Below are 23416 nucleotides of genomic sequence, written 5' to 3' on the forward strand. Positions count from 1 at the left end.
GAAATAGACAAAGAAATTCAAAAGAATTAAACAAGAATGTTTATATAGCATTCCACTGTCCAGTTGGTTCCTTTTATATCACATCCACAAAATATCTACTTGCCCAGCCTTCAGGTTTTTAGTGCCTCTGACAGTTCTGTTCAGCTCCAAAGGCAATTCCCCTGGGTTTAAAGTAAATTCAATCTTCAGATAATTTTCTCTGATAAAAGCAAAATACTGCAGATGCTGGAAATCTAGAACAAAAACAAAAATAGCTGGAAAAACTCAGCAGGTCTGACAGCATCTGCAGAGAGGGATACAGTTAACATTTTGATTCTGAATGACTCTTCATCAGAAGCAAGGAAAATTGAAGAGGTGAAATATAAGCTGGTTTAAGGGTCGGGGGGGAGGGGTGTGTGTGTGTGTGTGTGTGTGTGTGTGTGGGGGGGGGTGGTGGTTGGGACAGGTAGAGTTGGATAGAGGGCCAGTGATAGGTGGGATTGCCAAAAGATGTCATAGACAAAAGGACAAAGAGGGGTTGACGATGGTGATATTAGCTAAGGAATGTGTTAATGGGGACATTAAGGGTAGAAAGCAGAACAAGCAAAAGATAGATAAAAAAAACTTCTGCTGAAGGGTCATGAGGACTCGAAACGTCAACTCTTTTCTTCTCCACCGATGCTGCCAGACCTGCTGAGTTTTTCCAGGCAATTCTGTTTTTGTAAAGGATAGATAGCCCGACTAGGTACTTTACAGCCTTCCAGGTTGAATATTGAGTTCAACAACTTTAGACCATGAACTCTCTCCTCCATTTCCACCCCCTTTCCGATTCCCCTTTTGCCAATAATTTATAAATATTTTTCTTTTCCCACCAATTTCCATTATTTTTAAATGTATTTCCATCATTGTTTTATCTTTACCTTTTAGCCTATTTCTATCCCCCTCCCACCCCCACTAGGGCTATCTGTCCCTTGCTCGCCCTGCTTTCTACCCTCAATGTCCCCATTAGCACATTTCTTAGCTAATATCACCACCGGCAACACCTTTTTGTCCTTTTGTCTATGACATCTTTTGGCAATCTCCACCTATCACTGGCCCTCTATCCAGCCCTACCTGTCCCACCCCCCTTAAACCAGCTTATATTTCACCTCTTTTCTATTTTTCCTTAGTTCTGATGAACTGTCATTCGGACTCAAAATGTTAACTGTATCCGTCTCCGCAGATGCTGTCAGACCTGCTGAGTTTTTCCAGGTATTTTTATTTTTCTCTGATGTTCTCTTTACATTAGCTTGTTGACAACAATAAATCAACAATCGATAGATAGTTATATACGGATTTTAATGTAGAGAGAAGTCACAAGGTGCTTTGCAGGAGAGGTATTAGGAGGTGAGAGAAAAAGCTTGGTCAAAGAGGTGGGCTTTAAGGAATGTCAAAGCAGGATTGGGAAGTGGGGACACAGTTGGGCTTAGGGAAGGAATTCCAGAGTGTTACTCCCAGACGATTGAAAGCATGGCCACCAGTGGTGAGATGAGGTGGTGAGAGAGGTGAGATGCACAAGATGCCGCAATCAGAGGAATAAATAATTCTGTCCACATAAAAGTAGATCAGGCGAGTCTGATACTGGTGGGTTCCTGTCACCTATGAAATCTATAATCCCAGCATGTCAACACCTTCAAAACAGGTGGAAAAAATGTTGCAAGAATAAATTATCAGTTCCCATACTGTTTTTGATACTTATAAGATGAAGATCACTTTTATTTAAACTTCTAACTCGAAGACAAGCATAAATCAACAGGTCAATCCGCACAGACTGCTCACCATCATCAGACATTCTCGTCTACACACTGTGCTCATAATGGAGCCCTGTGAAATGTTAAGTATAAAAGGGTAGAAGAAAAGTGAATTTTCCAATTAGTGGACAGTGGGTTAAGAGTCTGTTTTCAAGCAACAGTTATCAACAGCTAAGCAATACAGGAAAATAACTAATTATAACTCAAACTTAGACTGTTTAACAAAAGTAGAATGACCCTAGTGTGTCTTCTTTGCCAGGGAACCCAACAGAACCAAATGACAATGTTAGGTTTCACTCAAAAGAAAGTGGCCCAACTTGCCAGCTGACAGGAGCATCCTTAGCTAACAGGTGCTCAGTTTACACAAACCTCTTTTTGCTTATTGTACTAGGTAACAGCTGTTTACTGCACCAGTTTCCCCCAAGCAATCCCCTGACACACAGAGGGAGACAAGTGAGTGTTTTGAATCGGGTCAAATTTAAATCGTTGTCTATTCTATTAGCTGCATCACAAGCTGTGATCTGACACATTATTACAGGCATTACATAAAAGGAAGTTATTGTCAGTAAACAGACCTTTCATAAAAATACCTTTCAAAAATAGACCTTTTAATTAACATTAATCCTTTTGATGAGCATCATTGAAGAGCAATTGGGACTACTCTTTGTACATAATGGTTTTGATTTTTTGCTAAAAGCGCTTCCCCTGCTCAGTTTTATAAGGGCACTTATTTCTGTACTGCTCTGTCCAGTTATAAGGTGCAGATAAACAAAAATGAAGGGTTTTATCCAAAGATGGGAAAACATTTGGAAAGATAAAGATCTTAATTCTCTCTTATTGTATAAGATGTCCAAAGCAGGCAGAAAGTTTGATATATCAAAATTTCCTGCCATTATGGATGATACTCACAATTCAATTAAAAAAAGATAAAGTTATTTGTTGCAGTACTGAAGCACTTCCAAAGTTCATGCTGTGTAAAGGTACAGTGGCACAGCAAGGAAATAGAACTATTCTTTTTCTATTGACAGACTGACAAAATCAAATTCAACTGCCCCCCCCCCCCACCAAATGTTTTGCTATTTCTCTCCCAAGACAGTGGGGAAAATTTTTCACTTCCCCAAGGACCACACCACCCCCCCCCAAAAAAATACAGCCTGGTTCACAGGCCACAGGCTCTAAGAACAGTCTCTTATTTCAGAAAACAACACTGAGGTCCTGGAATGAGCAGCTTCTGTCGCCCAGGCCGTCTGCATGGTTACATTCCTCCTGACAACACTCCTCCTTAAAGGGGACCTGGTTCTATTCTTATACTATAATACAACCTTGGTCTGTGCTTACATAATACATGATATGTAATACATAGAATGCATGTTTTTCTGAAGGCTTTCACCCAGCTTATATCTTTCAGTTTTGCTTCATTGCTACAAGCTTTATTCCAAAAACCTTTTGTTGAAACAGTAACCACTAAAAAATTCGCTAACGTTGGCATTTCCTGAGTGGCTGTGTGTTAACGGTTTGGATGTGGCAGGAGTTAACAGATGACAGATTTCCATTCTTGAGAATCAGGAGCAATGCAGATAAACGGAGGATCTGCAAGATGGGAGCTGGTCATCCTGCATTTGTGTTGTTTTCTGACATCAGTCAAAATTCTGAAGTTAATGGAAACCATCTGTGCTTATGTAATATGCAAGTCTGAATATCGATTTTGTAGATTTAGCTGGGGCCTCATTTTTGGGTGCTAACACAGCTTATAATCTTTTTAGCCTTTGCTTTTGTGCCAAGAGCTTTTTTTATAATGAGTGTTTATCCCGTTCCCAAGACCTGGGTGTTTTCATTCCCTGCCCATGCGTTTCAAAACTGTCTGTTGCTCATGTATAGAGACAAGATTAAAATTTCCCTTTCTCATACATTTGCTCTGCAATAAAATATGCTAAATGCTTGGATTGATTGACTTTTTAAAATCATCGTAAGGCATTCTAGTAACAACGAAAACAAAGAAATCAGCATTCACACTGGTGCAGATGTAAGCTGTGGAGAATTGAATGTATAGCCCTGTCCTTCCCTGTCCTGCCACGCCTCAATCTGTAGTCTAAAGCCCAAACAGCATGAAAGTGAGGCAGAAATAAAAGAAGCAAACCTCAAGGAAAATTATTCATCAATGTGCTATTTATCTGGCTTTAAGATTACTAATACTTTACAAATGTCAATACATCACAGTTTCAGGAAATCTATCCAAAATATATTAAAAACCACATTGCATGCATTTCTTGTCCGCAAATTCTTAGTTCCAGTTGTCATGTTTTGTCACAGTTTGTTAATTTATTTCCATCATAAATTCCCATGTGCACAGTTAAAACTGTCCATGTAAAGATGGTGTGCTGTAATACATTCTCCCACCAATCGTGGGGCTGTAGCAACTAAATATTGTGCCTCTGAGCTTCACAGCCTGCACTGCAAAGTCATTTCTATGCTCTGGTCAACTTTACCTCTCAGCTTCCTAAATAAGGATAGAAAGTATGACTTAAATACAGGAAAATGAATTATGTCTTGATGACCCATGTGTAATCAACTAATATAAAATGTAAATATTAAGAAAAATAAGGATAGAATGTATGACTTGTAAAATATGGACTGTGTGCTTTGGTCTAATTATGTACACTTCTCAACTCTGCTTTATCTGAAGGGTAAAACTTGATTTTGATTCATGTGCAACAAGACCAATTAGTGTTATAAAATATTTTTATATTTATACCTTCTCAATATGAATTTTAGGGAGGCTAATGCACTGGATTTTAAAATGGAGATATAGTTGGTGGTCTTGCTGGAAATCCAATGCATAATATTGTCTAACAACAGACAGGGGCCAATTGCATGTGATTTTCGTAGCCACTGAAGAGGCAGTAATCGTAGTCAAAGTTTCCAGTAGGCTTTGTTTTAGGCTTGAGCCAGTAAACAGATCAGATAGAGAGGAAGATGCTTTTCTCTTCTCACTCCTCCTCAGGTGATAGAAATAATTAGTATTCATCACCAGCCTGTTCAGAAACAGCTTGGGCTTTCTTCAGAAGTCCTCGCCCAGTATGAAAGATCTTCTTTGATCTGAGGTGTGATATGCTCCTTGGAGATGTATTTTTGTTGCTAGCTCTCCTAAGTTCTTGAATTCACTTAGCTCAATTGTAATTCTACAGTATGGTGGTGATGCAAAACTCTACTTTCACTCAAAATTTGGATAAAATACTCAGCAAAAAATAAAAAAGGTTTTTAGGGATTTTTGAAAGTCTGTTCTTTTGTGTGAGCTTAACTCAATAATAGTACTCACCGCTCAGTTAAAAGGTTGAGAGTTTAAAGCCCTGGCCAAGACTTCAGTATATGGTCTCGGATGATATTTCACTGCAATACTACACTGAGGGAAAGCTGCATTGGTGAAAGTGCCATCCTTTATATGGGACATTAAATGTTCAGGTGAAGGCAAAAGATCCCATGGTGCTATCTGAAGTAGGTAATTCTCCTAGTTCCTGTTTATCCTTCAGTCAAGATGATCAAAATAGTTTGGCTGGCTATCTATGCCACTTACTGTTTGCAGGATATTGTTGTGCACAGATTGCCATCATAACAGTACTACATTCAAATGTAATCCATTGGCTATGAATAACTTTGGCACATTCTGAGAATGTGAAGTGGGCTATACTTTATTTTGATTTCAAGGAAACGGTGTCAAGTATCGCCGTATGTTAAAAACCGTGTTGCAGTTTATCTGCTGTATCTTGTTATTACATAAATTAAAGTCCTCTAGTGAATTTGGTTTGTAGTTTTAAATTGCATGGTAGGGTCTATCAGTACTATTTTTTTGTCAATTAACAGTGAATGACAGGTGGCTCTCACATCTTCCAATGCAAAATCACTTGGTAAGAGAGTCATTGTTGATACTGTGGTACACTCCAAGTATGAGGTTTAACAGTTTTGGCTTGTAGCAGACATTGGTCTATCTTTGGCAATTAACAGCTTTGTGGCTTTGAGCATGGAGAGAGAGCCAGGAAAGGACGCAAATTGTAATAGTATCATCAGGAGAATCACCAGTGTTTGCATTATCAATTGCAAAAAACTCAGTTGAAAAAAATGTACAACATATTTGTTTCCATCCTGTTCCTGCATAAATAGATTACAATTAATATAGTGAATAGAATAACTTACTCATCACAAGATATCATTGCAGTTCTGACTTGTGAGTTTGTTATGGTTTTGGTGATTTTTATCATTCAAGATGAGGGATGCTTGTTCTGAGGAAATTAAATACTTTTATTTTGGGCACAGGGCATCACCAATAATCTGGACAGATGTAAACTAAAACTCCATACACTCCATGCTTTAACCCGAGCCATCTTGAAATGTCCCCCACTGCTCCAGTATGATTCCCTGTGGTTTCTCTGAGCATATGCCAATGTAGTGCTGGCTTGAGTCAAAATGTGGACAGTTTTTCTGCTGTGGAGTCATGCCCAGTCAGAACAGAGAAAGAAGATTTTGATCATGTAGGTCTAGACTGAACTTGAACCGAAGTAATCCAGGAGGTGAAAGAACACCACGCCAACCCACTGTGCTACCCAGTTCTTGACACTTATGAATTATGAGTTCTTCCTTTTGGAAGATTAAGGCAATAATACATATATTTGTTCAGTGTTTACTGTTAGAATCAGATAGCCAGGCAGTGAAGGAAAGAACACTGCAGCCTACTCTTTGTACACTCAGAAGCTTCTATTTACACATGACACATGCTGAATACTGTGCATCTCCAATCATCAACCTTCTTTCAGCCTGCTCCAATTTATATGAGCATAAGGTGAGTCCCCAGTTAATAGTTACCACCTGAATACAATTAATACCCAATTGATATACACTTAACAACGACCGCTGAAAAGTAGAAACAACTTATAAAGCAAATTTAGAATGGATCTGTAGAGTATATCCTCAATGGAATGAAAATCCAAATTGCATGCAGAAAAACAACAGTGTCACAGCAACAGCTAACTAGTAGATCCATCACTATGTCTGGCATAATCTTGTGCATAAAGTATATATGTTAGCTGGAGCACACACTCATTCTGACGAAAACTGGAAAAATACCAAGCATTCAGAGTCCCTGTACAACAAGACCATGCTAACAAGTGCCATAACACATTCTTACAGTGTGGAGGTGGCTGGACATAACATGGAAGATGGTATTAAGCACTTCACCTAGCATCAGGTTAGCAACACCTAGGGAAAGGGAAGTAGCCTGTATGTACTTCATTCAGTAACAAAACAACTTGCCAGCAATTTCTCCTGTTCTGCCATTGTAAGTTTGGCAGTAGTTTGGAAGAAACTCCATTTGTACAACTGAGGTTTCTGCCAAAATTATGGCAGCAGAGGAACAGAAGCCCCAAGAGACAACACTCCTTTGATCCTGAAGCATGTAACATTACAATATAGTACATGGAACAAAAATAGACTCCTTGCCATCAATTTAGACTTCTGAAAGCACCAGACAAGCAACATTTACAAATGCACTGTTGTGTAAACATTGTAAAGTTCCAGAACAACTAACCTAAGGTTTCAGTGTATATTTGTTAATCGTCACATAAAGGTAACACAATCTTATTTGAATAGTACAGATAATGCAAGAAAGATAACAATGCAACATTCATAATTTTGTTGGGAGCTCTACTTCATTTTTGTTTCTAGCATTGAAATTGAGGTCAGAAATAACAAATCAGCTGCTGTAATCACAGTCTTATTGTAAGCTCTGGCCCTTACAGGTAACTAGAAAACCACAAAATGCATAACATGTACACACATATAGATACAGACATATATATTACATATAGACATAAATACACAAGCTTTGATATTTTAATTAGTTACTTAACAATTAAAAAAAAATTCAGAGTCATGGCCCTCACCTTTTTACCCTTGGTTTGAAATTCTTCTTCTGTTGATAGGTCATTATTGTGGTACTTAGGTTCTGTGGGGCATCTCGGAGCCCAAAGCTCTTGGCAATGTGTCCAAGATGAAGTGCCTTCACATGGAAGAAATGCTTTAGGTTTGTTGGATATGTGGCATATGCGCGAATGAATGACTGCAATGCTGAAAAATTTTAAAAATACGAATAGGAATTAACCACATTCTGGTAGCAATTATACATGGAAAATGAAAATAAAATACACCATTGACATGCGTTTTAAGGGAGTCGGAAGTTTTTATGTTACTATTCTACACTTCTGTTTGTGATAGAAAAAAAAAGTTGTGCCAACTTAATAATGATTTTAAAGTATTGCACAGAGTAGTTCCAAGGGATCTAAAATTATCTTCTAAAAATTGCAATGTGTGAAAATTATGAAGCAAGTTGTTACTAACGAATTTTTGAAGCACCTCCTTCACATAAAGTGGAAAAATGAACTAAGTTGTGGTCTGCTACAGTATTGCAGACACTAAGTTTAGTGAGTCTGTGATAACATGCTCTGCTACTGATGTATCATGAATAGTAATCCTAATGCTTGATTACAAATACAAATCTGGTGTGCTGAATTGGTATTTGTGACATCAGACCAGGTTAATCTTTAGTAATGAAGTTTGGTACAGTCACATTACTAACACCAAAATTATCAACGTATTGGATTAGTCAAGGAGTAGGACATAAACTCGCACTTTTTTGTTGGAGAACATTCAAATCTGATGCTGTTTTAAGGATTGCAATGTACATCTAAATTATTCGAAAGCCAATGGTCATGTCACTGGGGTGGAATGGCAATTAGAAGGACAGCCCCTCCACTCTCAGTTAGAAGGTACATTTATCATTGCCCTCATTCTGCAGTAAAAATAACAGTGAGGCTATCAGCTATCATTATTAAAATGTAAATTGGACAGTAACTGCTGGTGACCGAACATAGTCCCAGTAAATGTAGAAATTAAGCAGCCGTTGACTATGTTGCCTTGCTCCTGCAGAAGCTGCGTTATACTGGTATCTCAGAATGATGTGCCATTGAAACACGTGAAATAGTAGGAAACTGCTGTACTCGCGTGATGGATACAGGCTAAACTTGTCAGAAAAAGTTTGGCTCGTCCATTCAACTATAGATATATTTGTAACATTGTGTTAAGTCTTAATTCTCTCTCTCTCTCCATGTAGTATCCTTACTGCCAGAGGGCTGCTTAAGGCTCATGCCACGATGTCAGTTTGGGGCAAGACGAGAAGGCAGGCCCCAAGAACCACCAGAGTTGGTATGGGAATTGAACCTACTCTGTTGCTGTTATTCTGCACTGCATACTAGCCATCTAGTCAAATGAGCTAACCGACACACACTGTTTTAATTACAGCGAATAACCACCCTAGCACTGAAAATTAAAGTCTGCGTGTGGAGTCTCATTCCTTCAATAACTATTCTAAATGACACTTCCTGGTCCAGACTCTGTACACCTCTAAGAATATTTCAATCTGATGGGTTAAGGAAGTGCACAGTTGCTTGCCCGGTTCACATAGCTCCCAGACCCCCAAAGAGGCGCTATGTCAAAATACCTCTCAAAGCACAGCAAGTTCCAGTGCAAAACCCCATAGAAAGTCTGGACAAATATAAAGTGTAATGAACGGCTGGTGCCATTAATTCACCGCTGACTGCAAAATCTGGGCCAATATATTTAAAATCTGCAGCATCACCACCAGCAGGAAGGTGCAATTACACAGTCTGAATTTAAAATCTGGACATAAATTATTTCTTTATATTGCTATTTTAAATTCTATGACTTTAAAATAGGAACTGAATTCTATCTGCATGCCCTGGTCCAAATATCCTCTGGTCTTAAACCTGCTTTACCTGAAATTTTTATTTGGTCTTGACCAGTTTGCAACACCAAAGGAGCTATATTATTTACTAATTAGGTTGGTGTGTCATTCCACAAGAGAACTTACTGAACAAGGAAACTGATTTAAAAGCCAGAAAAACACAAAGAAAATAAAAAGTGGGCAGGACATTTCTTTGCACCAAAAAAATAAAGAGCAAGTTACTTCCATCTTCAACTGTCTCCTTTTGGCATTGCCTGCAGTTAAGGATCAATGAGAAGGATTCACAGTCTACTCACTCTGAATCCAACGATGCAAGTACTTTAACTCTTTGCAGTGCTCAACTCCTCCCAGAGTATTTGATGCATGGCTTTTACAAGACAGAAACTTCATAAATTGTAGATTAATAAATATTAGAAACTATAAGCAAGGGAACATCAAACATTGCTAGTCTTTTTTTAAAAAATGGTTTACTCAAAATAAACAAAAAACATACATGAAACTGAGTACTACCAATGGATAAGAATAAAGTGCAAGATATCGGACTTGGTAGTGCTCATTTTTTTTAGGCACTAAAAGTGCCTTAAGAGTTCTAAAATGGCAATTGTTGCTCACATGCACACAGCTGTCATGTGAATTGCACTCAATGTTATCTTGGTGCAGCCATTAGCACTCGTGCAGTGAATGCCCACCACGGTATGGAGAGCAGGCAGAGCATGACTTCAATCAGCATGCAACGCTCTCTCATAAGATCGCAGAGCTGAATATGTGTTGAGCAACAGTAAGAATTCCCCCATTAGTGCTATATAAAAGGATCAACCATGTACTGATTAGCTGATGGCAGAGGCTACAATTCCACTTGTTTTTGTTGATTCCCATCGTTGTCTCAAGGGTCTACATAGGGAGTTGGGTGGCAGATGCTGGAAGTACTTTTTTGATGACTTCAAAGCTTCTGCACAAACTAGTTGCTCACAGACATGGAGAGAAGGACTCTTAGCAGGAAACCGTACCTGCCCAGGGTATTCAAAGAGTAATTCTTCTACATGTATCTCAGGGAGAAACAACGTGAGATGTCTGCGCTTCATTGAGGTCCTCACTGAAATTTGCCAACTGCTGCAATCACAACTCTAACCTCAGACCAGGGCAAGGACTGCACTGCGTTAAAGGTAAATGTTTTGATGGGCTTTTATGTGTTTCAGTCCTTCCCAGCTGGTACCGAAGATATAAGCAATATCTTGCAGTTTGCCATGAACTGCTGCATAAAAGAGGTCACTAAGGCTTTCTAATAAAAGACAGCCAACTTCATTTAAATCTCTCTTGCCAGAGACAAACAGGTGGAATGAGGACGAGGGTTTGCTTGGATTGTGGGTGTCCCCATTGTGCAGGGAGCAATTGATTGCACAGACATTGCATTGCAGGTGTTGCATGCCAACTCTGCCATGTATCAGAATCAAACAGGATTCCACTCACTCAATGTCCAGCTGGTGTATGGCCATAGGCAGCCCATCATGCAGGTCAATGCACGATATCCTGGCAGTAATCATGATACCTTCATTCTGCAACAGTCTCTATGGCAAACCAAAAAGGGTAGGTAGTGGTGACAACATGACTCATGGCTCTGGTACGCAACCATGAAAATAATGAAAACCGTGCTGCCACGAAGAATGAGGGAGCAGTCCATTAGCTGAAACAATTCCGTGGCTCTGAGCACTTTGGAAGTCATTGCTAAGTGGATCTCAAAATTTCTGATGGTATGCTGCATGCTGCCCAGCCTTGCCATCAAGAGGGAACAACCCTTGCCACGAAAAACCAGGCAAAAATGCAGGAGGAGGAAAAAAAAAAAGAGGTGGAAAAGGAAGGGAGGTGGCAACCTAGATAGCCTCTTTCTGCCTGGGCTATATGTGAAGAACTAATTTGAGTGAGATAGCAGTAACCACAAACCAAATTCTCCATAAGTACCCCAATCCTTCCCTTTTCTCTGTCACTGATTATCACATCAACCTCTTAGCGACAAGGCAAAAATAAAAGCCACCACAAAATAAATACTTTAAGCCATGTTTATCAACAAAATTATGCCATAAGGAATACACAAGGGTGATTAGTTTAAGTCTTCCGTGTGCCTTTGCCTGTCCTAATGTCCACATAGCATTAACCCAGGGATTGCACCATGGCTGGTGAGGCTGCTGACTTTCAGTGGAGGAGACTGTGGATGGCCTTGGAGGATGACCTCAAACAGTCCTCCACCTGGAAGGCCCAGACTGCACATCTCAGTGACAGCAGTAGCAAGGACACAGGCACAATGGCAGGGGTGGGAAGGATGAATGCTGTCAATCTGAGGGGGGACAGCAAGCTCATGCTCCATGGAGCCTGCTACTCCCTCAGGGAAACGCCTCAGCAATCCCAGTGATCTGTTGGGAGGACGGACCGCTGGGTTGCTCTGATACCCTGCAAGCCCCTTGAACACTGGCAACCACAGCAATGACTGCAGCAGTCCAAACCTGAACGAGAACAGTCTGAGCTTGGGCACTCAAAAACTTGTGGAGGAAGCTGCAATGGAAGTCAAGACATCAACTGTTAGACACTATGTCATGGTTGGATGTTGGAGTTGATCATCACTTCCACACTGGAAAGGATAGGCTTTAAATTTTGTGCAAAGCCCTGTGGAAAGCTGGTGCTGGACTCCTCTATGCTGCATGGCATTGAATGCAGGATTTCTGGTAGGCTTCCAGTGCACCAAGCATTTTGCTGTGTACATCCATCAGTTTTCTTCTGTTGCCTACCCAAAGTTGTCATCAGAATCCTCTGAACAGTACTCATGTGCAAACTTGCCCTCCAGCTGGCACATCATGCCCTTGTGCTCAATGTCTTACCAAGGCAGACCCCAGCTCTAATCTATCCTGCAAGTTATAAGCAGTGTTAGTATTTGAGATGGTGGCTGCAAATGTGAAATCGAGTGATGGTGCGTTTTCATCCTCACTCTCTCCTTGATCTTCCTCCACTGCCTGCCGGATTACACTTGCTGAGTATTTGAAAAGAAAAAGATACAAGGCAAAGAGAGGGGAGGAGAAGGGTGAAAGTAAGAGGTGCACGTTTATGCTATGTGTAGCTAGTAAATCAGAAGAAATTGTGCAATGAGGAAGAAGGAGAATTAGTATGAGGATGTTATTATCTTCAATGGTAAGTGAGTGGTGGTGTGTGGCAATTTTTACACTGTCATGAGATGTGGGCATCGCTGGTTAAGCCAACATTTATTGCCCGTCTCAAATTGGCCTCGCTCAGAGAGCATTTAAAAGTCAACCACATTGCTGTGGGTCTGGAGTCACATGTAGGTAGACCAGGTAAGGGTGGCAGATTTCTTTCCCTAAAGGACATTAGTGAACCAGATGGGTTTTTATGACAAATGGCAATGGTTTTGTGGTCCTTTTTTTTTTTAATTTGAATTCAAGTTTTCATCATCTACCGTGGTGGGATTCGAACCCAAGTCCCCAGAGCATTACTCTGGGTCTCTGGATTACCAGCCCAATGATAAATACCACTATGCCACCGCAGTGCGGTGAGCAGTGACTTAAAGTGGTTCTGTGGTTGGGTGGATATGGCATTTCAAAATGCATTTACTCACCTTGACTACTCACTTGGGGACATTAAACTTGTTGCAGTACTGCATTCAGGTCCTCAGAGTTAGACTCCTGGCACTGACCTCTGTGGCTATCTGCTTCCACTGTCTTTACATTGTTCCTGGAGGGCCTCCTGCCCCCTGCAGATACAGGACGGCTCTTTTAGGTTTCACTACCTCCTCCAAGACCTCCAGTTCTTCGTTAGAAAACCTGGATGCCTGCACTCTCTCATGTTCAGCTATTCTTCTATCATTCTCAGGTCAGATTCAGCTCATGCACATCTCCCTTTGCCAGCTCCAGCCACAATGCACTTCCCCACTGAGAAGTGTAGGTTAGTTTAAAGCAGTGCAGGCTAACTTTAAGTAATGGTAGCAATCTTTAATTTTGGGCCTCTGTTGATGCTTGCAACCAAAAAGCATCTTTAGTTCTAGTTGCACACAGATATCAGGCAAATTATCAGGCTGCATGAAGATGGTGTGCACCTGCATTACATCGAACAGGCACAGGTTAATCGCGCATCACTATCCTCATGCCCATTTTCGGGGACTATCCAATTTAACCCAAATTCTTTTCACCTCTGGCACCTGAGTTTGAACTGCTACTAAGCTAATGGGATCAAAGTCTTCTTTCCTGGATTCTGTAAAAGTTTTATATGAGTAGGTCAATATCTGAAGGGGATGGAGAAAGGGGCACAAATCTGTCCACAATTCAATATTTTTATTCAGACAGGCCACCTGGATGGTTGGTGTGTGAAGTGGAAAATCTATACTAGTACAGCAAAAATGATGTCCTGACATTGGAGTTTATACCAATGTTGGGCCAGAATAGAAAAACATCCTTTTTCTGCCTCTAACCTGTGCTATACTGGATATAAAAATACTTATTACTTGGAACTAGGTGATAGAATGATCCATTGCACAGAAAAGGGCATCCCTCACTTGATGAACACAAATATCTCTTCTACAAAACACAGTTGGGAGTTGAGTGGAAAAACTAGTGTTGGGGAGGGGCTGTAAAGTGGCTGACTGTGAGCTCCTTCTGAATGTAAGAAATTCTAGCAAGTCCATATTACAGTTAAACTGTGAATATTCAGAATAGAAACACCCAATGCACATAAAATGGAAAATCAATTCCAATATATTCGATAGTAACAGACATCCAGAATCAAAGCACAGCAAACAAGACAGTCTAGTATCCCTCTAAAAGGAAATGTGATAATTACTTAAACTGAAATATGAGATAGAATATAAATTAATACTGAAATACCTTGTTTAAAATCGAATATAAATTAATACTGAAATACCTTGTTTAAAATCGAATCTAAACAGTAGAGTTAGAAAAATGCAATTGAAAAAAGAGACAATGAACTGCTGTCAAAACATTTTCTGCTGTGGCGAACTTCAACTGAAAACCTGTTTGCACAAAGTTTAAATATAATTGAGTGGGAACAGCCAGTCAGTGTTTATGAACAGTAATAAAATGTGTCATCTTATGGATTTGTGGCTGACAGGACCTAGGGAATATTTTAAAGCTCTGTTTACAAGGAAAAGTGCGCTTATTTCAGATCAATACCATCTGAGTTAAAGCTGCAATGCCTTCTAAGCACTTAAATAATTCATTCACCTTTTTATCGCACACATGCACTCTTTAAGATGAGGGATGGCCAGAATGAGAAATGAAGCATTTTCCCCAGTCAGATTTTACACACCGGCAGAGGACACATCAAATTTACTCTGAATTCAACATTTCCTCCCTTTGCAGCAAATGATTTACATGGACCTGGTTTAGGCTGCCATTATTTCAGCTTAAAGATAAGTCCCTCCAATAGCCAAGTCAGTAAATACATTGCTTTTTGCAGAACTGAATCATTCAGAGCAGGAAGATCTTCGATCTCATTCCTGATTTGTGCAGCTGAGCATAGCCAGGGCAGAAGGAATTTTGGACTTAACCTCAGTGTCTGAGACGACTGGGGGTGTGCAGGGAATAAAAGGGAAGGGGGGAAAAGGTAGGAACATAGGACTTAGAAGCAGGAGTAGACGGTTCAGCCCTTCGAGCCCGATCTGCCATTCAAAAGATTAAGGCTGATCTGGTTGTGGTTTCAGCTCCACTTTCCCGTCTGTCACCACCGCCCCCTCCCCCGCCGCCCCCAAACCCCAATAACCATTGACTCCCTTGTCTATCAAAATTCTGTCTAACTCTGCTTTGAATAAATTCAATGACCCAGCCTCCACCTCTTTCTGAGGAAGAGAATTCCACATACTAATGATCCTCAAAGAAAAAAAATTCTCCTCACCTCCTTTAAAAGGGAGACCTCTTATTCTTAAGCTGTGTTCCTTAATTCTAGTATCCCCATACAAATGGAAACACTCCTGATATCTATCCTATCAAGTCCCCTCAGGATCTTATATGTTTCAAGAAGATTACCAGCAAGGTAACCTGCAAGGGTTTGCAAGCTAGCTTCTTTCTGTGGATAAGAACTATGCTAATTGGTATGTGTAAAACATTTAAAAAGCAGAATAGTTTCTTCCCAGAGCATTTAAAGTATTGCTTAGTAATAAGTGCTAATTAAATAAATATTAAACTACTCATGAAACATTACACACACTGCATAACTTATCAAAATATATAATTGCAACATTCATGTTTACATATTTTTTAAATGAAGCTGTACATATTCTAAAGTGACTAAAGTGACAAGTGGTACAAAATTCTGTTAATGAGATTGTAGGATAATCTAAGTATCAATAAACTTTCTATGCTTTATTTTTTTCTTCTCCATTTTCACATCCTCATAACCCACTATCAAGAATTTCTCCAGAGTTATGAGATAACTGCAGGAAGTCATACAATGCATGCATTCAAAATTAAGAATAAATGTGTTTTATTTCAAAATTTGCCTGTTTCAATTTAGGAGATACTGCATTGAAATCCTCCATGCTGGAGGAAGCCATGTATCCCTTCCTCTGGCAGGGACAGCAAGTTAAAAAAATTCAAAATGATCTTTTTCTGTAGCCATTACACATTAGAAATTGTGGTAAACTCGTTTGCTTTACCTGTAAATGTGGATTTGACAAAATCATACATTGATTAATAACATGGTTGCCTAATTTTGATCGGTATGTGAGTAAAGATTAATATCAGACTTATAATATCTACAATCATCTTGTTGGGTTATGAGGTACTTTCATTGTGGCAATGAATACTGACAGTTCAGTAATATATTCTGTACTCTTTGCAATAGCAACAAATCAAATATTTTGTTCAGTACTAGTAAAACAGGCATTGCAAAAAATTCCACAAGACATATGCAAACAATGACTGGTATAGGATCATTCAGTTTAGCTCCAGAAGCTTGACTGGTTCAGTCTAAATTATCAATTAGTTACTGATGTGGATTTATTGCTGTATCCATTATCCCTTCTTCAGTTTCTAGTTTAGAAAAAAAACCGTGAATATCAAATTATTCTATTCCTTGTCTTTGTTGTGTATGAGAATAGTTAAGTACTAGCTTCTTCATCAATGAAGGACTAATCAAAGATCTCCACTTATAACCAGATCTAATTCACATTTGCTAATGAAAAACCACCAATGGGTCACAGCTAAAGAGCAGCTGATGACAACTAACCTTTCTTGGCTTGCAGGAGGGTTTCTCTGGTTGAATGGACATAGTTCTCATACTCTTTTTGCAAGGTTGTTGCTGATTCCCTTATTTCTTGCAGAATAACACCATCTGACTGTATATGTGAAAACAAAACACACATTTAGCTATTCAAGTTCATTTATTTTTGAAACTTGCAAAATATACCTGGGTTATCCAACACGCAACATCTGCAGCAATTATAAACTCTCATTGCTACAATAAATGCAGAGAGGGGTACACCAAATCAAAAAAATATTTCTTTAGTCAGTATTTGCTGAGCATTTTAAGAAAGAAATTAAAAATTGTAATTGGTGCAAGACTTTCATTCTAATTGACAAACAGCACTGCAGTTCTTGAAGGGTTAACCAAACAAGGAGTGTTTCAGTGAGAAATAATGGATGGGTTTATAACAGATTCAATAACAAGAAAATGACAGAATAATCACAAAGGGCCACGGAGGTTAATCCCTTCAATATTACTGAAAAGAAATAATATAATGTAGCTAAAGATCACATTGAATAAGACAGCTTGGTGTTATTTGTGGACTGCAACAGCTCCCACCCAGTGTCTCTTGCAATTTCTCAGCTTTTAATATGAATGTCAAATTACTTTTTAAAGGATGATTGACCTTTCCCTGAGGACCTAGCGTCATGTTATTAAAGGAATAAAAAATTTTAATAATGGAAGTTGTGTGTTTTCTTTCCTTTTTACTGTTTAAAATTAATGAGAAAGTGTAACAGTTGCCGGCATGAGATTGAACTCAGCAGCCAGTACCAAATAAGAGTGGAAATCCTTCTGAGCACTGAGCAAACACAGATTCAGCTGCTGATCCCTGAGCTGGATATTGTATACAATGTGTTACACGCCTTAGAATAGATCAGGGGGGCTGACTGGTGGAAAGGTCTTAGATTTCTAATAACCACTTTTATATTGAAGATGGCCTCCATCAAGAGCTAAGAGCTTACTGTGGATTCCAGCAGAAATTGGGTCTAATCAGAGACTTGCAAGTGATATTTGTCTGGGATATAGAGTGGTATTTAAGCCTTTCACACACAGTATAAGATTTGATAGTAACAATAACTGTTCCGATTTTAATGAGTGAAGAAAACACAATCACCTTTAACATGAGTTGCTACACAGTACTTTGATCAATCACATATACATCATGCCTTACAAAACACATCTATTATTGCCTAGTTATAATAGTTTTTCATTTTATAAAAATCAGACAATTACATTTCACACAATCCTATCAATGCTGTAATTAGAAAGAATAAGTTTAAGATGCATGTGCTTTCTTCTCCCTCTATTATTCTTTACTTAAGGAACGCTCATGTAAAATTAATCTGTTCTCATTTTGGACATAAAATCTTAAAATAATCATAATGACAGGTCGAGTGATCACATTTGTCCATGTTGCAGTAAAATTAAAGGTGCAAGATGGGCACCAGCTCCTGTTGCTCTGTGGATATAAGCGCCGCCTAGTGTAGTACTAAGCAAACAGTATTAAGTCCCTCAGATCAGAAGGTCCCAGGTCTCATCCAATGACTGTGCTGTTAGCTGATTTCACCCAAGGCAATAGCAAGACTTGTTACAATTCTTCAATCCTCCTTATAATGGTAAGAAGGAAAAGAAACATTGGCCTGACCCTGATCAAATGAGACCTGTTGGATCGTGAATGTGTGTGGAAGTTGGGTAAGTTTAGAAAAACACCTGGCTGTGATACCCTCTTTGGTTGCTAAGTTTTCTAAATTCTGGACATAACATTAAAAAAGTATCAGGGTTACCCAGCATCTGTGAAACCCTAAACCCTGCAACAAAAACAGCAACCTCAAGGGGGACAGCCTCACCTTTCCCCAATAGTGCAATAGTGATTGGAACTGAATGTTATAGGAAGCTCACAGCCACAATCCAGTTGCTTAGCAGTCAATGACACAACATTAGCAACTCATCACAACACACAACTGTATTGTTCATGCGCACTATTTCAACAACTTCGGCCCTCAAATGGAAGCATGTTTTTTAAAAATTTTGAAATTTCATTATTTAGTTCAAACACACAGCATAGTACATTTGATGTAGTAATGTCCTACTCTAGTCATTATAACACTTAGTAGAAAATTTAATACAGCATTCGTAGGGCTGTTATATTGTACATAGTGTGCTCTTATATGTGATGCAGCTTACACATTAACACACCATCATTTTAATTGCACAATGCTAATGTGCCAATTTGTATTTTATGTACAGGTTCAACCTCAGCTTATTGTACTGTTATACTGCAATTTTAACTTGTATTTTTCCAAATAAGGAAGAGATGCCCTATAGTTTAAGGTTAAACTTTCAATTAAATGGACAACTTATATCAGGAGGCCAGTGAGCACTGTGTGTATGTTTAAATATGTGTGCACAGAAAGTGGTGCAAGGAGACAGCATAATGGCTCACCCTCCTGGAGGGGTAGGGACTTGTCATTCCCAGGCATACCAGCTAAGAGTTGAATGAACAATGTAGGAAAGAGCACAACTAAAAGCCAGCACCGTACATATCACCAGTACAGCAATTTAGCAGATCAGCACACTTTAGCGTGTTGTCCCTGTTTGCTATTCAACAGTGGAAACAGAGGACTTGCATTTAATTTGTGAAAAATCATTTAAAAACTACATTGGGAAAAATGTATTAAAAGAGTAAAATGTGTTTATGAGAGAAATGCGTTATTGGAACAACCTTTTGGTAGGATAGCAGAGACAGAATATGAAGCCAGATATGAAAGTAAAAAATTTGTTGTACAAAAGGGATGAGCTTTGGTGGATTGAATGGCATTTGCTAACCATAAAAACTGTTTTATTTGTTCAGACTGCTCATTTGCAAAATTCAAAAAACAATACTGCTGTCAAACAAAACTTTCAATATAATTGCACCACCAGATCTCACAGGCCTCGGGTCCAATTTAAGGTCCAGTGAGAATAACTTAAATGTGTTTGAAAATAGTTGCTCTTACAGGATTTGTCACAACTGTTCTTGGTAAAAATTGAAGAATTGAGAGATGAATTTTTCCCTTTTTATACTCAGTGATATCATAAGGCATCCTATATGCAGTATGGCGGTTAGAAATTCTCCTAATTCAGACTCTGGAAAAGGCCACCCACCATACTAGTTTGATACTTCTGTCAAACCAGGTATCATCCTGCTTGCTGAAGGTTACTCAATTAATGCAGATTATTATAAGCATTTTAAAAAACATTGTGACTACTGTAGTAATCATGTCAGACCATGTTGCAAAAGATCTAATAACAATAAAACTAGACAGATGAGAAAGGTTGAAAATCTGTCCCAGTGTTCCTTTAATGCACAGGAATAGCCCATCTCATCTATTTATTTCCACGCACAATCATCCTATGGAACTGCAGACACCACCATGTCTCCAGCAAGTTTTGAAAACAAATAAAAAGATATTTCAGATTATTTTCTAAAAAGTTGTTGGTTGCTTTTGAGATCTGGAAAGGTTCCATCAGACTGGAAAGTAGCAAATGTAACCCCTCTATTCAATGGAGGGAGGCAGAAAACAGGAAACCATAGGTCAGTCTGTCTTGGGGAAGTTGTTAGAGTCGATCATTAAGGAGGTTATAGCTGGGCACTTAGAAGGCAATTGAAAAGAGACAGCATGGTTTTGTGAAAGGAAAATCATGTTTAACCAACTTATTGGAGATTTTAGAAGGGGTAACATGCGCCGTGGATAAAGGGGAGCCTGTAGATGTATTGTACTTGGATTTCCAGAAGGCATTTGATAAGGTGCTACATCAAAGGTTATTACGGAAAATAAAAGTGCATGGTGTAATATACATGTATATTAGCATGGGTAGAAGATTGGCTATCTGGCAGAAAGCAGAGCGTATGAATAAATGGGTTTTTTGGATTGGCAGTATATGATGAATGGAGTCCCACAGGGGTCTATGCTGGGGCCTCAATTTTTTAACGATTCACATCAATGATTTAGATGAGGGGAGTGAAGACATGATAGCTAACTTTGCAGATGACACAAAGATAGGCAGGAAAGTATGTTGTGAAGAGGAGATTGCAGATGGATATAGGTAAGGTTGAGTGAGTGGGCAAATATCTGGCAAATGGAATTTAATGTGGGAAAATGTGAAGTTGCTCACTTTGGCAGGAAGAACAAAAAAGCTGAGTATTACTTAAATGGAGAACAGCTGCATAATTCTGAGGTTCAGAGGGATATAGTTCTAGTATATGGGTCACAAAAAGTTAGTATGCAGGTACAGCAAGTAATTAAGAAGGCTAATGGAATGCTATCTTTTATTATGAGAGGGATTGAACATAAAAGTAAGGATATTATGCTTCAGTTATACAGGATATTGGCGAGACCGCACCTCGAATACTATGTGCAGTTTTGGTCTCCTTATTTAAGGAAGGAAGGATGTAAATGCATTGGAGGCGGTTCAAAGGAGGTTTACTAGATTGATATCTGGAATGAGTGGGTTGTCTTGAGGAAAGGTTGGACAGATTGGGCTTATTTCCACTGGAGTTTAGAAGAGTGAGGGGTGATTTGATTTAAGTATACAAGATCCTGAACGGCCTTGACAAGGTGGACATCAAAAGGATGTTTCCTCTTGTGGGTGAGTCCAGAATTAGGGGGCACTGTTTTAAAATTAGGGGGTCACCCTTTTATGACAGAGATGAGGAGAAATTTTTCTCTGAGGGTTGTGCGACTTTGGAACTCTCTACCTCAGAAGGTGATGAAAGCGGGGTCGTTGAATATTTTTAAGGCAGAGGTAGATTGATTCCCTTGCCTAACAAGAATTTAAGGTTATCAGGGTTAGATGGGAGTGTGGAAATGATCAGCCATGACCTTACTGAATGGCTGAGCAGGCTCGAGGGCCGAATGGTCTACTCTTGTTCCTATTCTTATCAGACAACTGTTTGATTTATTCTGTTATCTGAACCCTTTGTCTTGTGCAGTTTAATTATTTTTCTACTATTCTTTCTAAAGAGTTTCTGGCAATACAATGACATATGGCATTATAATTAATTATAATCTATTAAAAACTAATTAATCATTAAAAGATGATTTGAACATTCATGAGTGCTCTCAGGAAATGCAGATACAGTTTCAATAACACATCAGCTATTAAAATGCTTTATTTCAGTAGTAGGACGTCACCTCATTGCAATGTGAGATGCTGGGTACATGCTTAACCAGAAAGTGCAGCAATACCATTTGATGGTTTAATGTATCCAAATACTCAATTTGTCATTTCATCAATCAATATAACATTCAATTACAAAAAGAATCAGTTGATACCTGCTTAATGTAGCAGGCCCAGCCCAGCTGCTCTAGATACTGAACTCCAGCAGTGCACATTAAATGCTGGGGAGGCAAGTGACAGCAGCCCACGAATTAAAGTCTGAAGCTTAATTTCTCAGAAAAACTTGAGTAATTAAAGTAATACAGGTCTGAACTTTGCAGTATAGAGGGTGTGAGCTAGAATTCAATATGTTTTAGGAACATATTATAAACCACAACTTTTTTTTTTACTTTTTCAGTAAAGATCAAGTTTTGGCAATTTAAATGAATTTTTCCTATTGAATGGAAGAACTTTGCATTGTATTACTCAAAGGTATATCAGGACATTATAGTGGAACGAATTAGGCTAGTCAGTGTTAATTAATCTGAGATTCCAAGGCACAAAAATTGCCTCTATGGGTTGCTTTTTGAAAAACCAAGAATTTTCCTTTTCAATTAATCTGATATTTGATCCCAAGAACAACATAGCATGCTGTTAGCAGAAGAAACCTACAAAGTGCAACCCAATAATACCCCAAAGTTTTTAGAGCTAGGCAGTAATTAGCCATTTGACTCAGGTGATCCAACCATATATATTGTTGAATATTTATTCTGCCTGTAAAATTCACTTATGGATCAAATTGCCTTTGTCACCGATAGAGTAAATACATTGTGAAGGACCCAAGAAAGCATGAAGGAAGTAAAGGCCATTAGGCCCAATAGATGCTCCCTTTATAGCCCACAGACAAATTGTCCCATCATGTACTTTAATAGACTTAGGATAAATTCATCTATTAAGTAAGACTGGGTGTCCACATAAGTTTGGAGAATTGCCACTATAGTCTTGTGACCCTATATCTGACCTGCACATGTTCCAAGTTAAGTTCCCTGCTGATAGTGCAAGATTGAACTAAGTTGAACTTAAATCTCTTATGTAGAAGTTTTGCTATTTTTTTGCCTGACCTCAAAAATATGCTTATTTGTTTGAAATCACTAGAATACGATGCTGAGTTCACAACCTTATTATTTAACTGTGGTCGGCTGCTTTCCAGAACCAGTCCAGCAATGCAGGAATATCGTTGTGCATGAAATATTTGATCATCTTTTTTTCTTATCCCAATAACTTTCAATCCCAAATTCAGCTACACACTCATTCAGCCTTTTCTATTATTTTTCTCTCCAAAATGCAAGTTAATCATAATAAAACTACTTTTGTTGGGAGGGCATTCCACATATCAACAACTACACTCCATATGTCCACTATTCCACAGGGCTGAAGGAGAGAAGAT

The 23416-nt window shown here is 38.9% G+C and overlaps 1 protein-coding gene across 2 annotated transcripts in view; it reads right to left on the minus strand.

Annotated features, from left to right (window-relative positions):
• The window catches only part of ddx31 (DEAD (Asp-Glu-Ala-Asp) box polypeptide 31), an 82790-nt gene that overhangs the window by 10708 nt on the left and 48666 nt on the right, over positions 1-23416 (minus strand). For both annotated transcript variants that reach the window (XR_005943835.1, XM_041193984.1), the window contains exons 18-19: positions 16813-16921; positions 7700-7883 (exon numbers count right to left, since the gene is read on the minus strand). Coding sequence is in view for 1 of the 2 variants with exons in the window: in XM_041193984.1 (XP_041049918.1) it covers positions 7700-7883; positions 16813-16921 (293 nt within the window). In the remaining variant the exon portion in view is untranslated. The remainder of the gene's footprint in view (positions 1-7699; positions 7884-16812; positions 16922-23416) is intronic.

The sequence above is a fragment of the Carcharodon carcharias genome, chromosome 8 (genome assembly GCF_017639515.1).
Source record: "Carcharodon carcharias isolate sCarCar2 chromosome 8, sCarCar2.pri, whole genome shotgun sequence".
In the NCBI taxonomy this organism is placed as follows: domain Eukaryota; kingdom Metazoa; phylum Chordata; class Chondrichthyes; order Lamniformes; family Lamnidae; genus Carcharodon; species Carcharodon carcharias.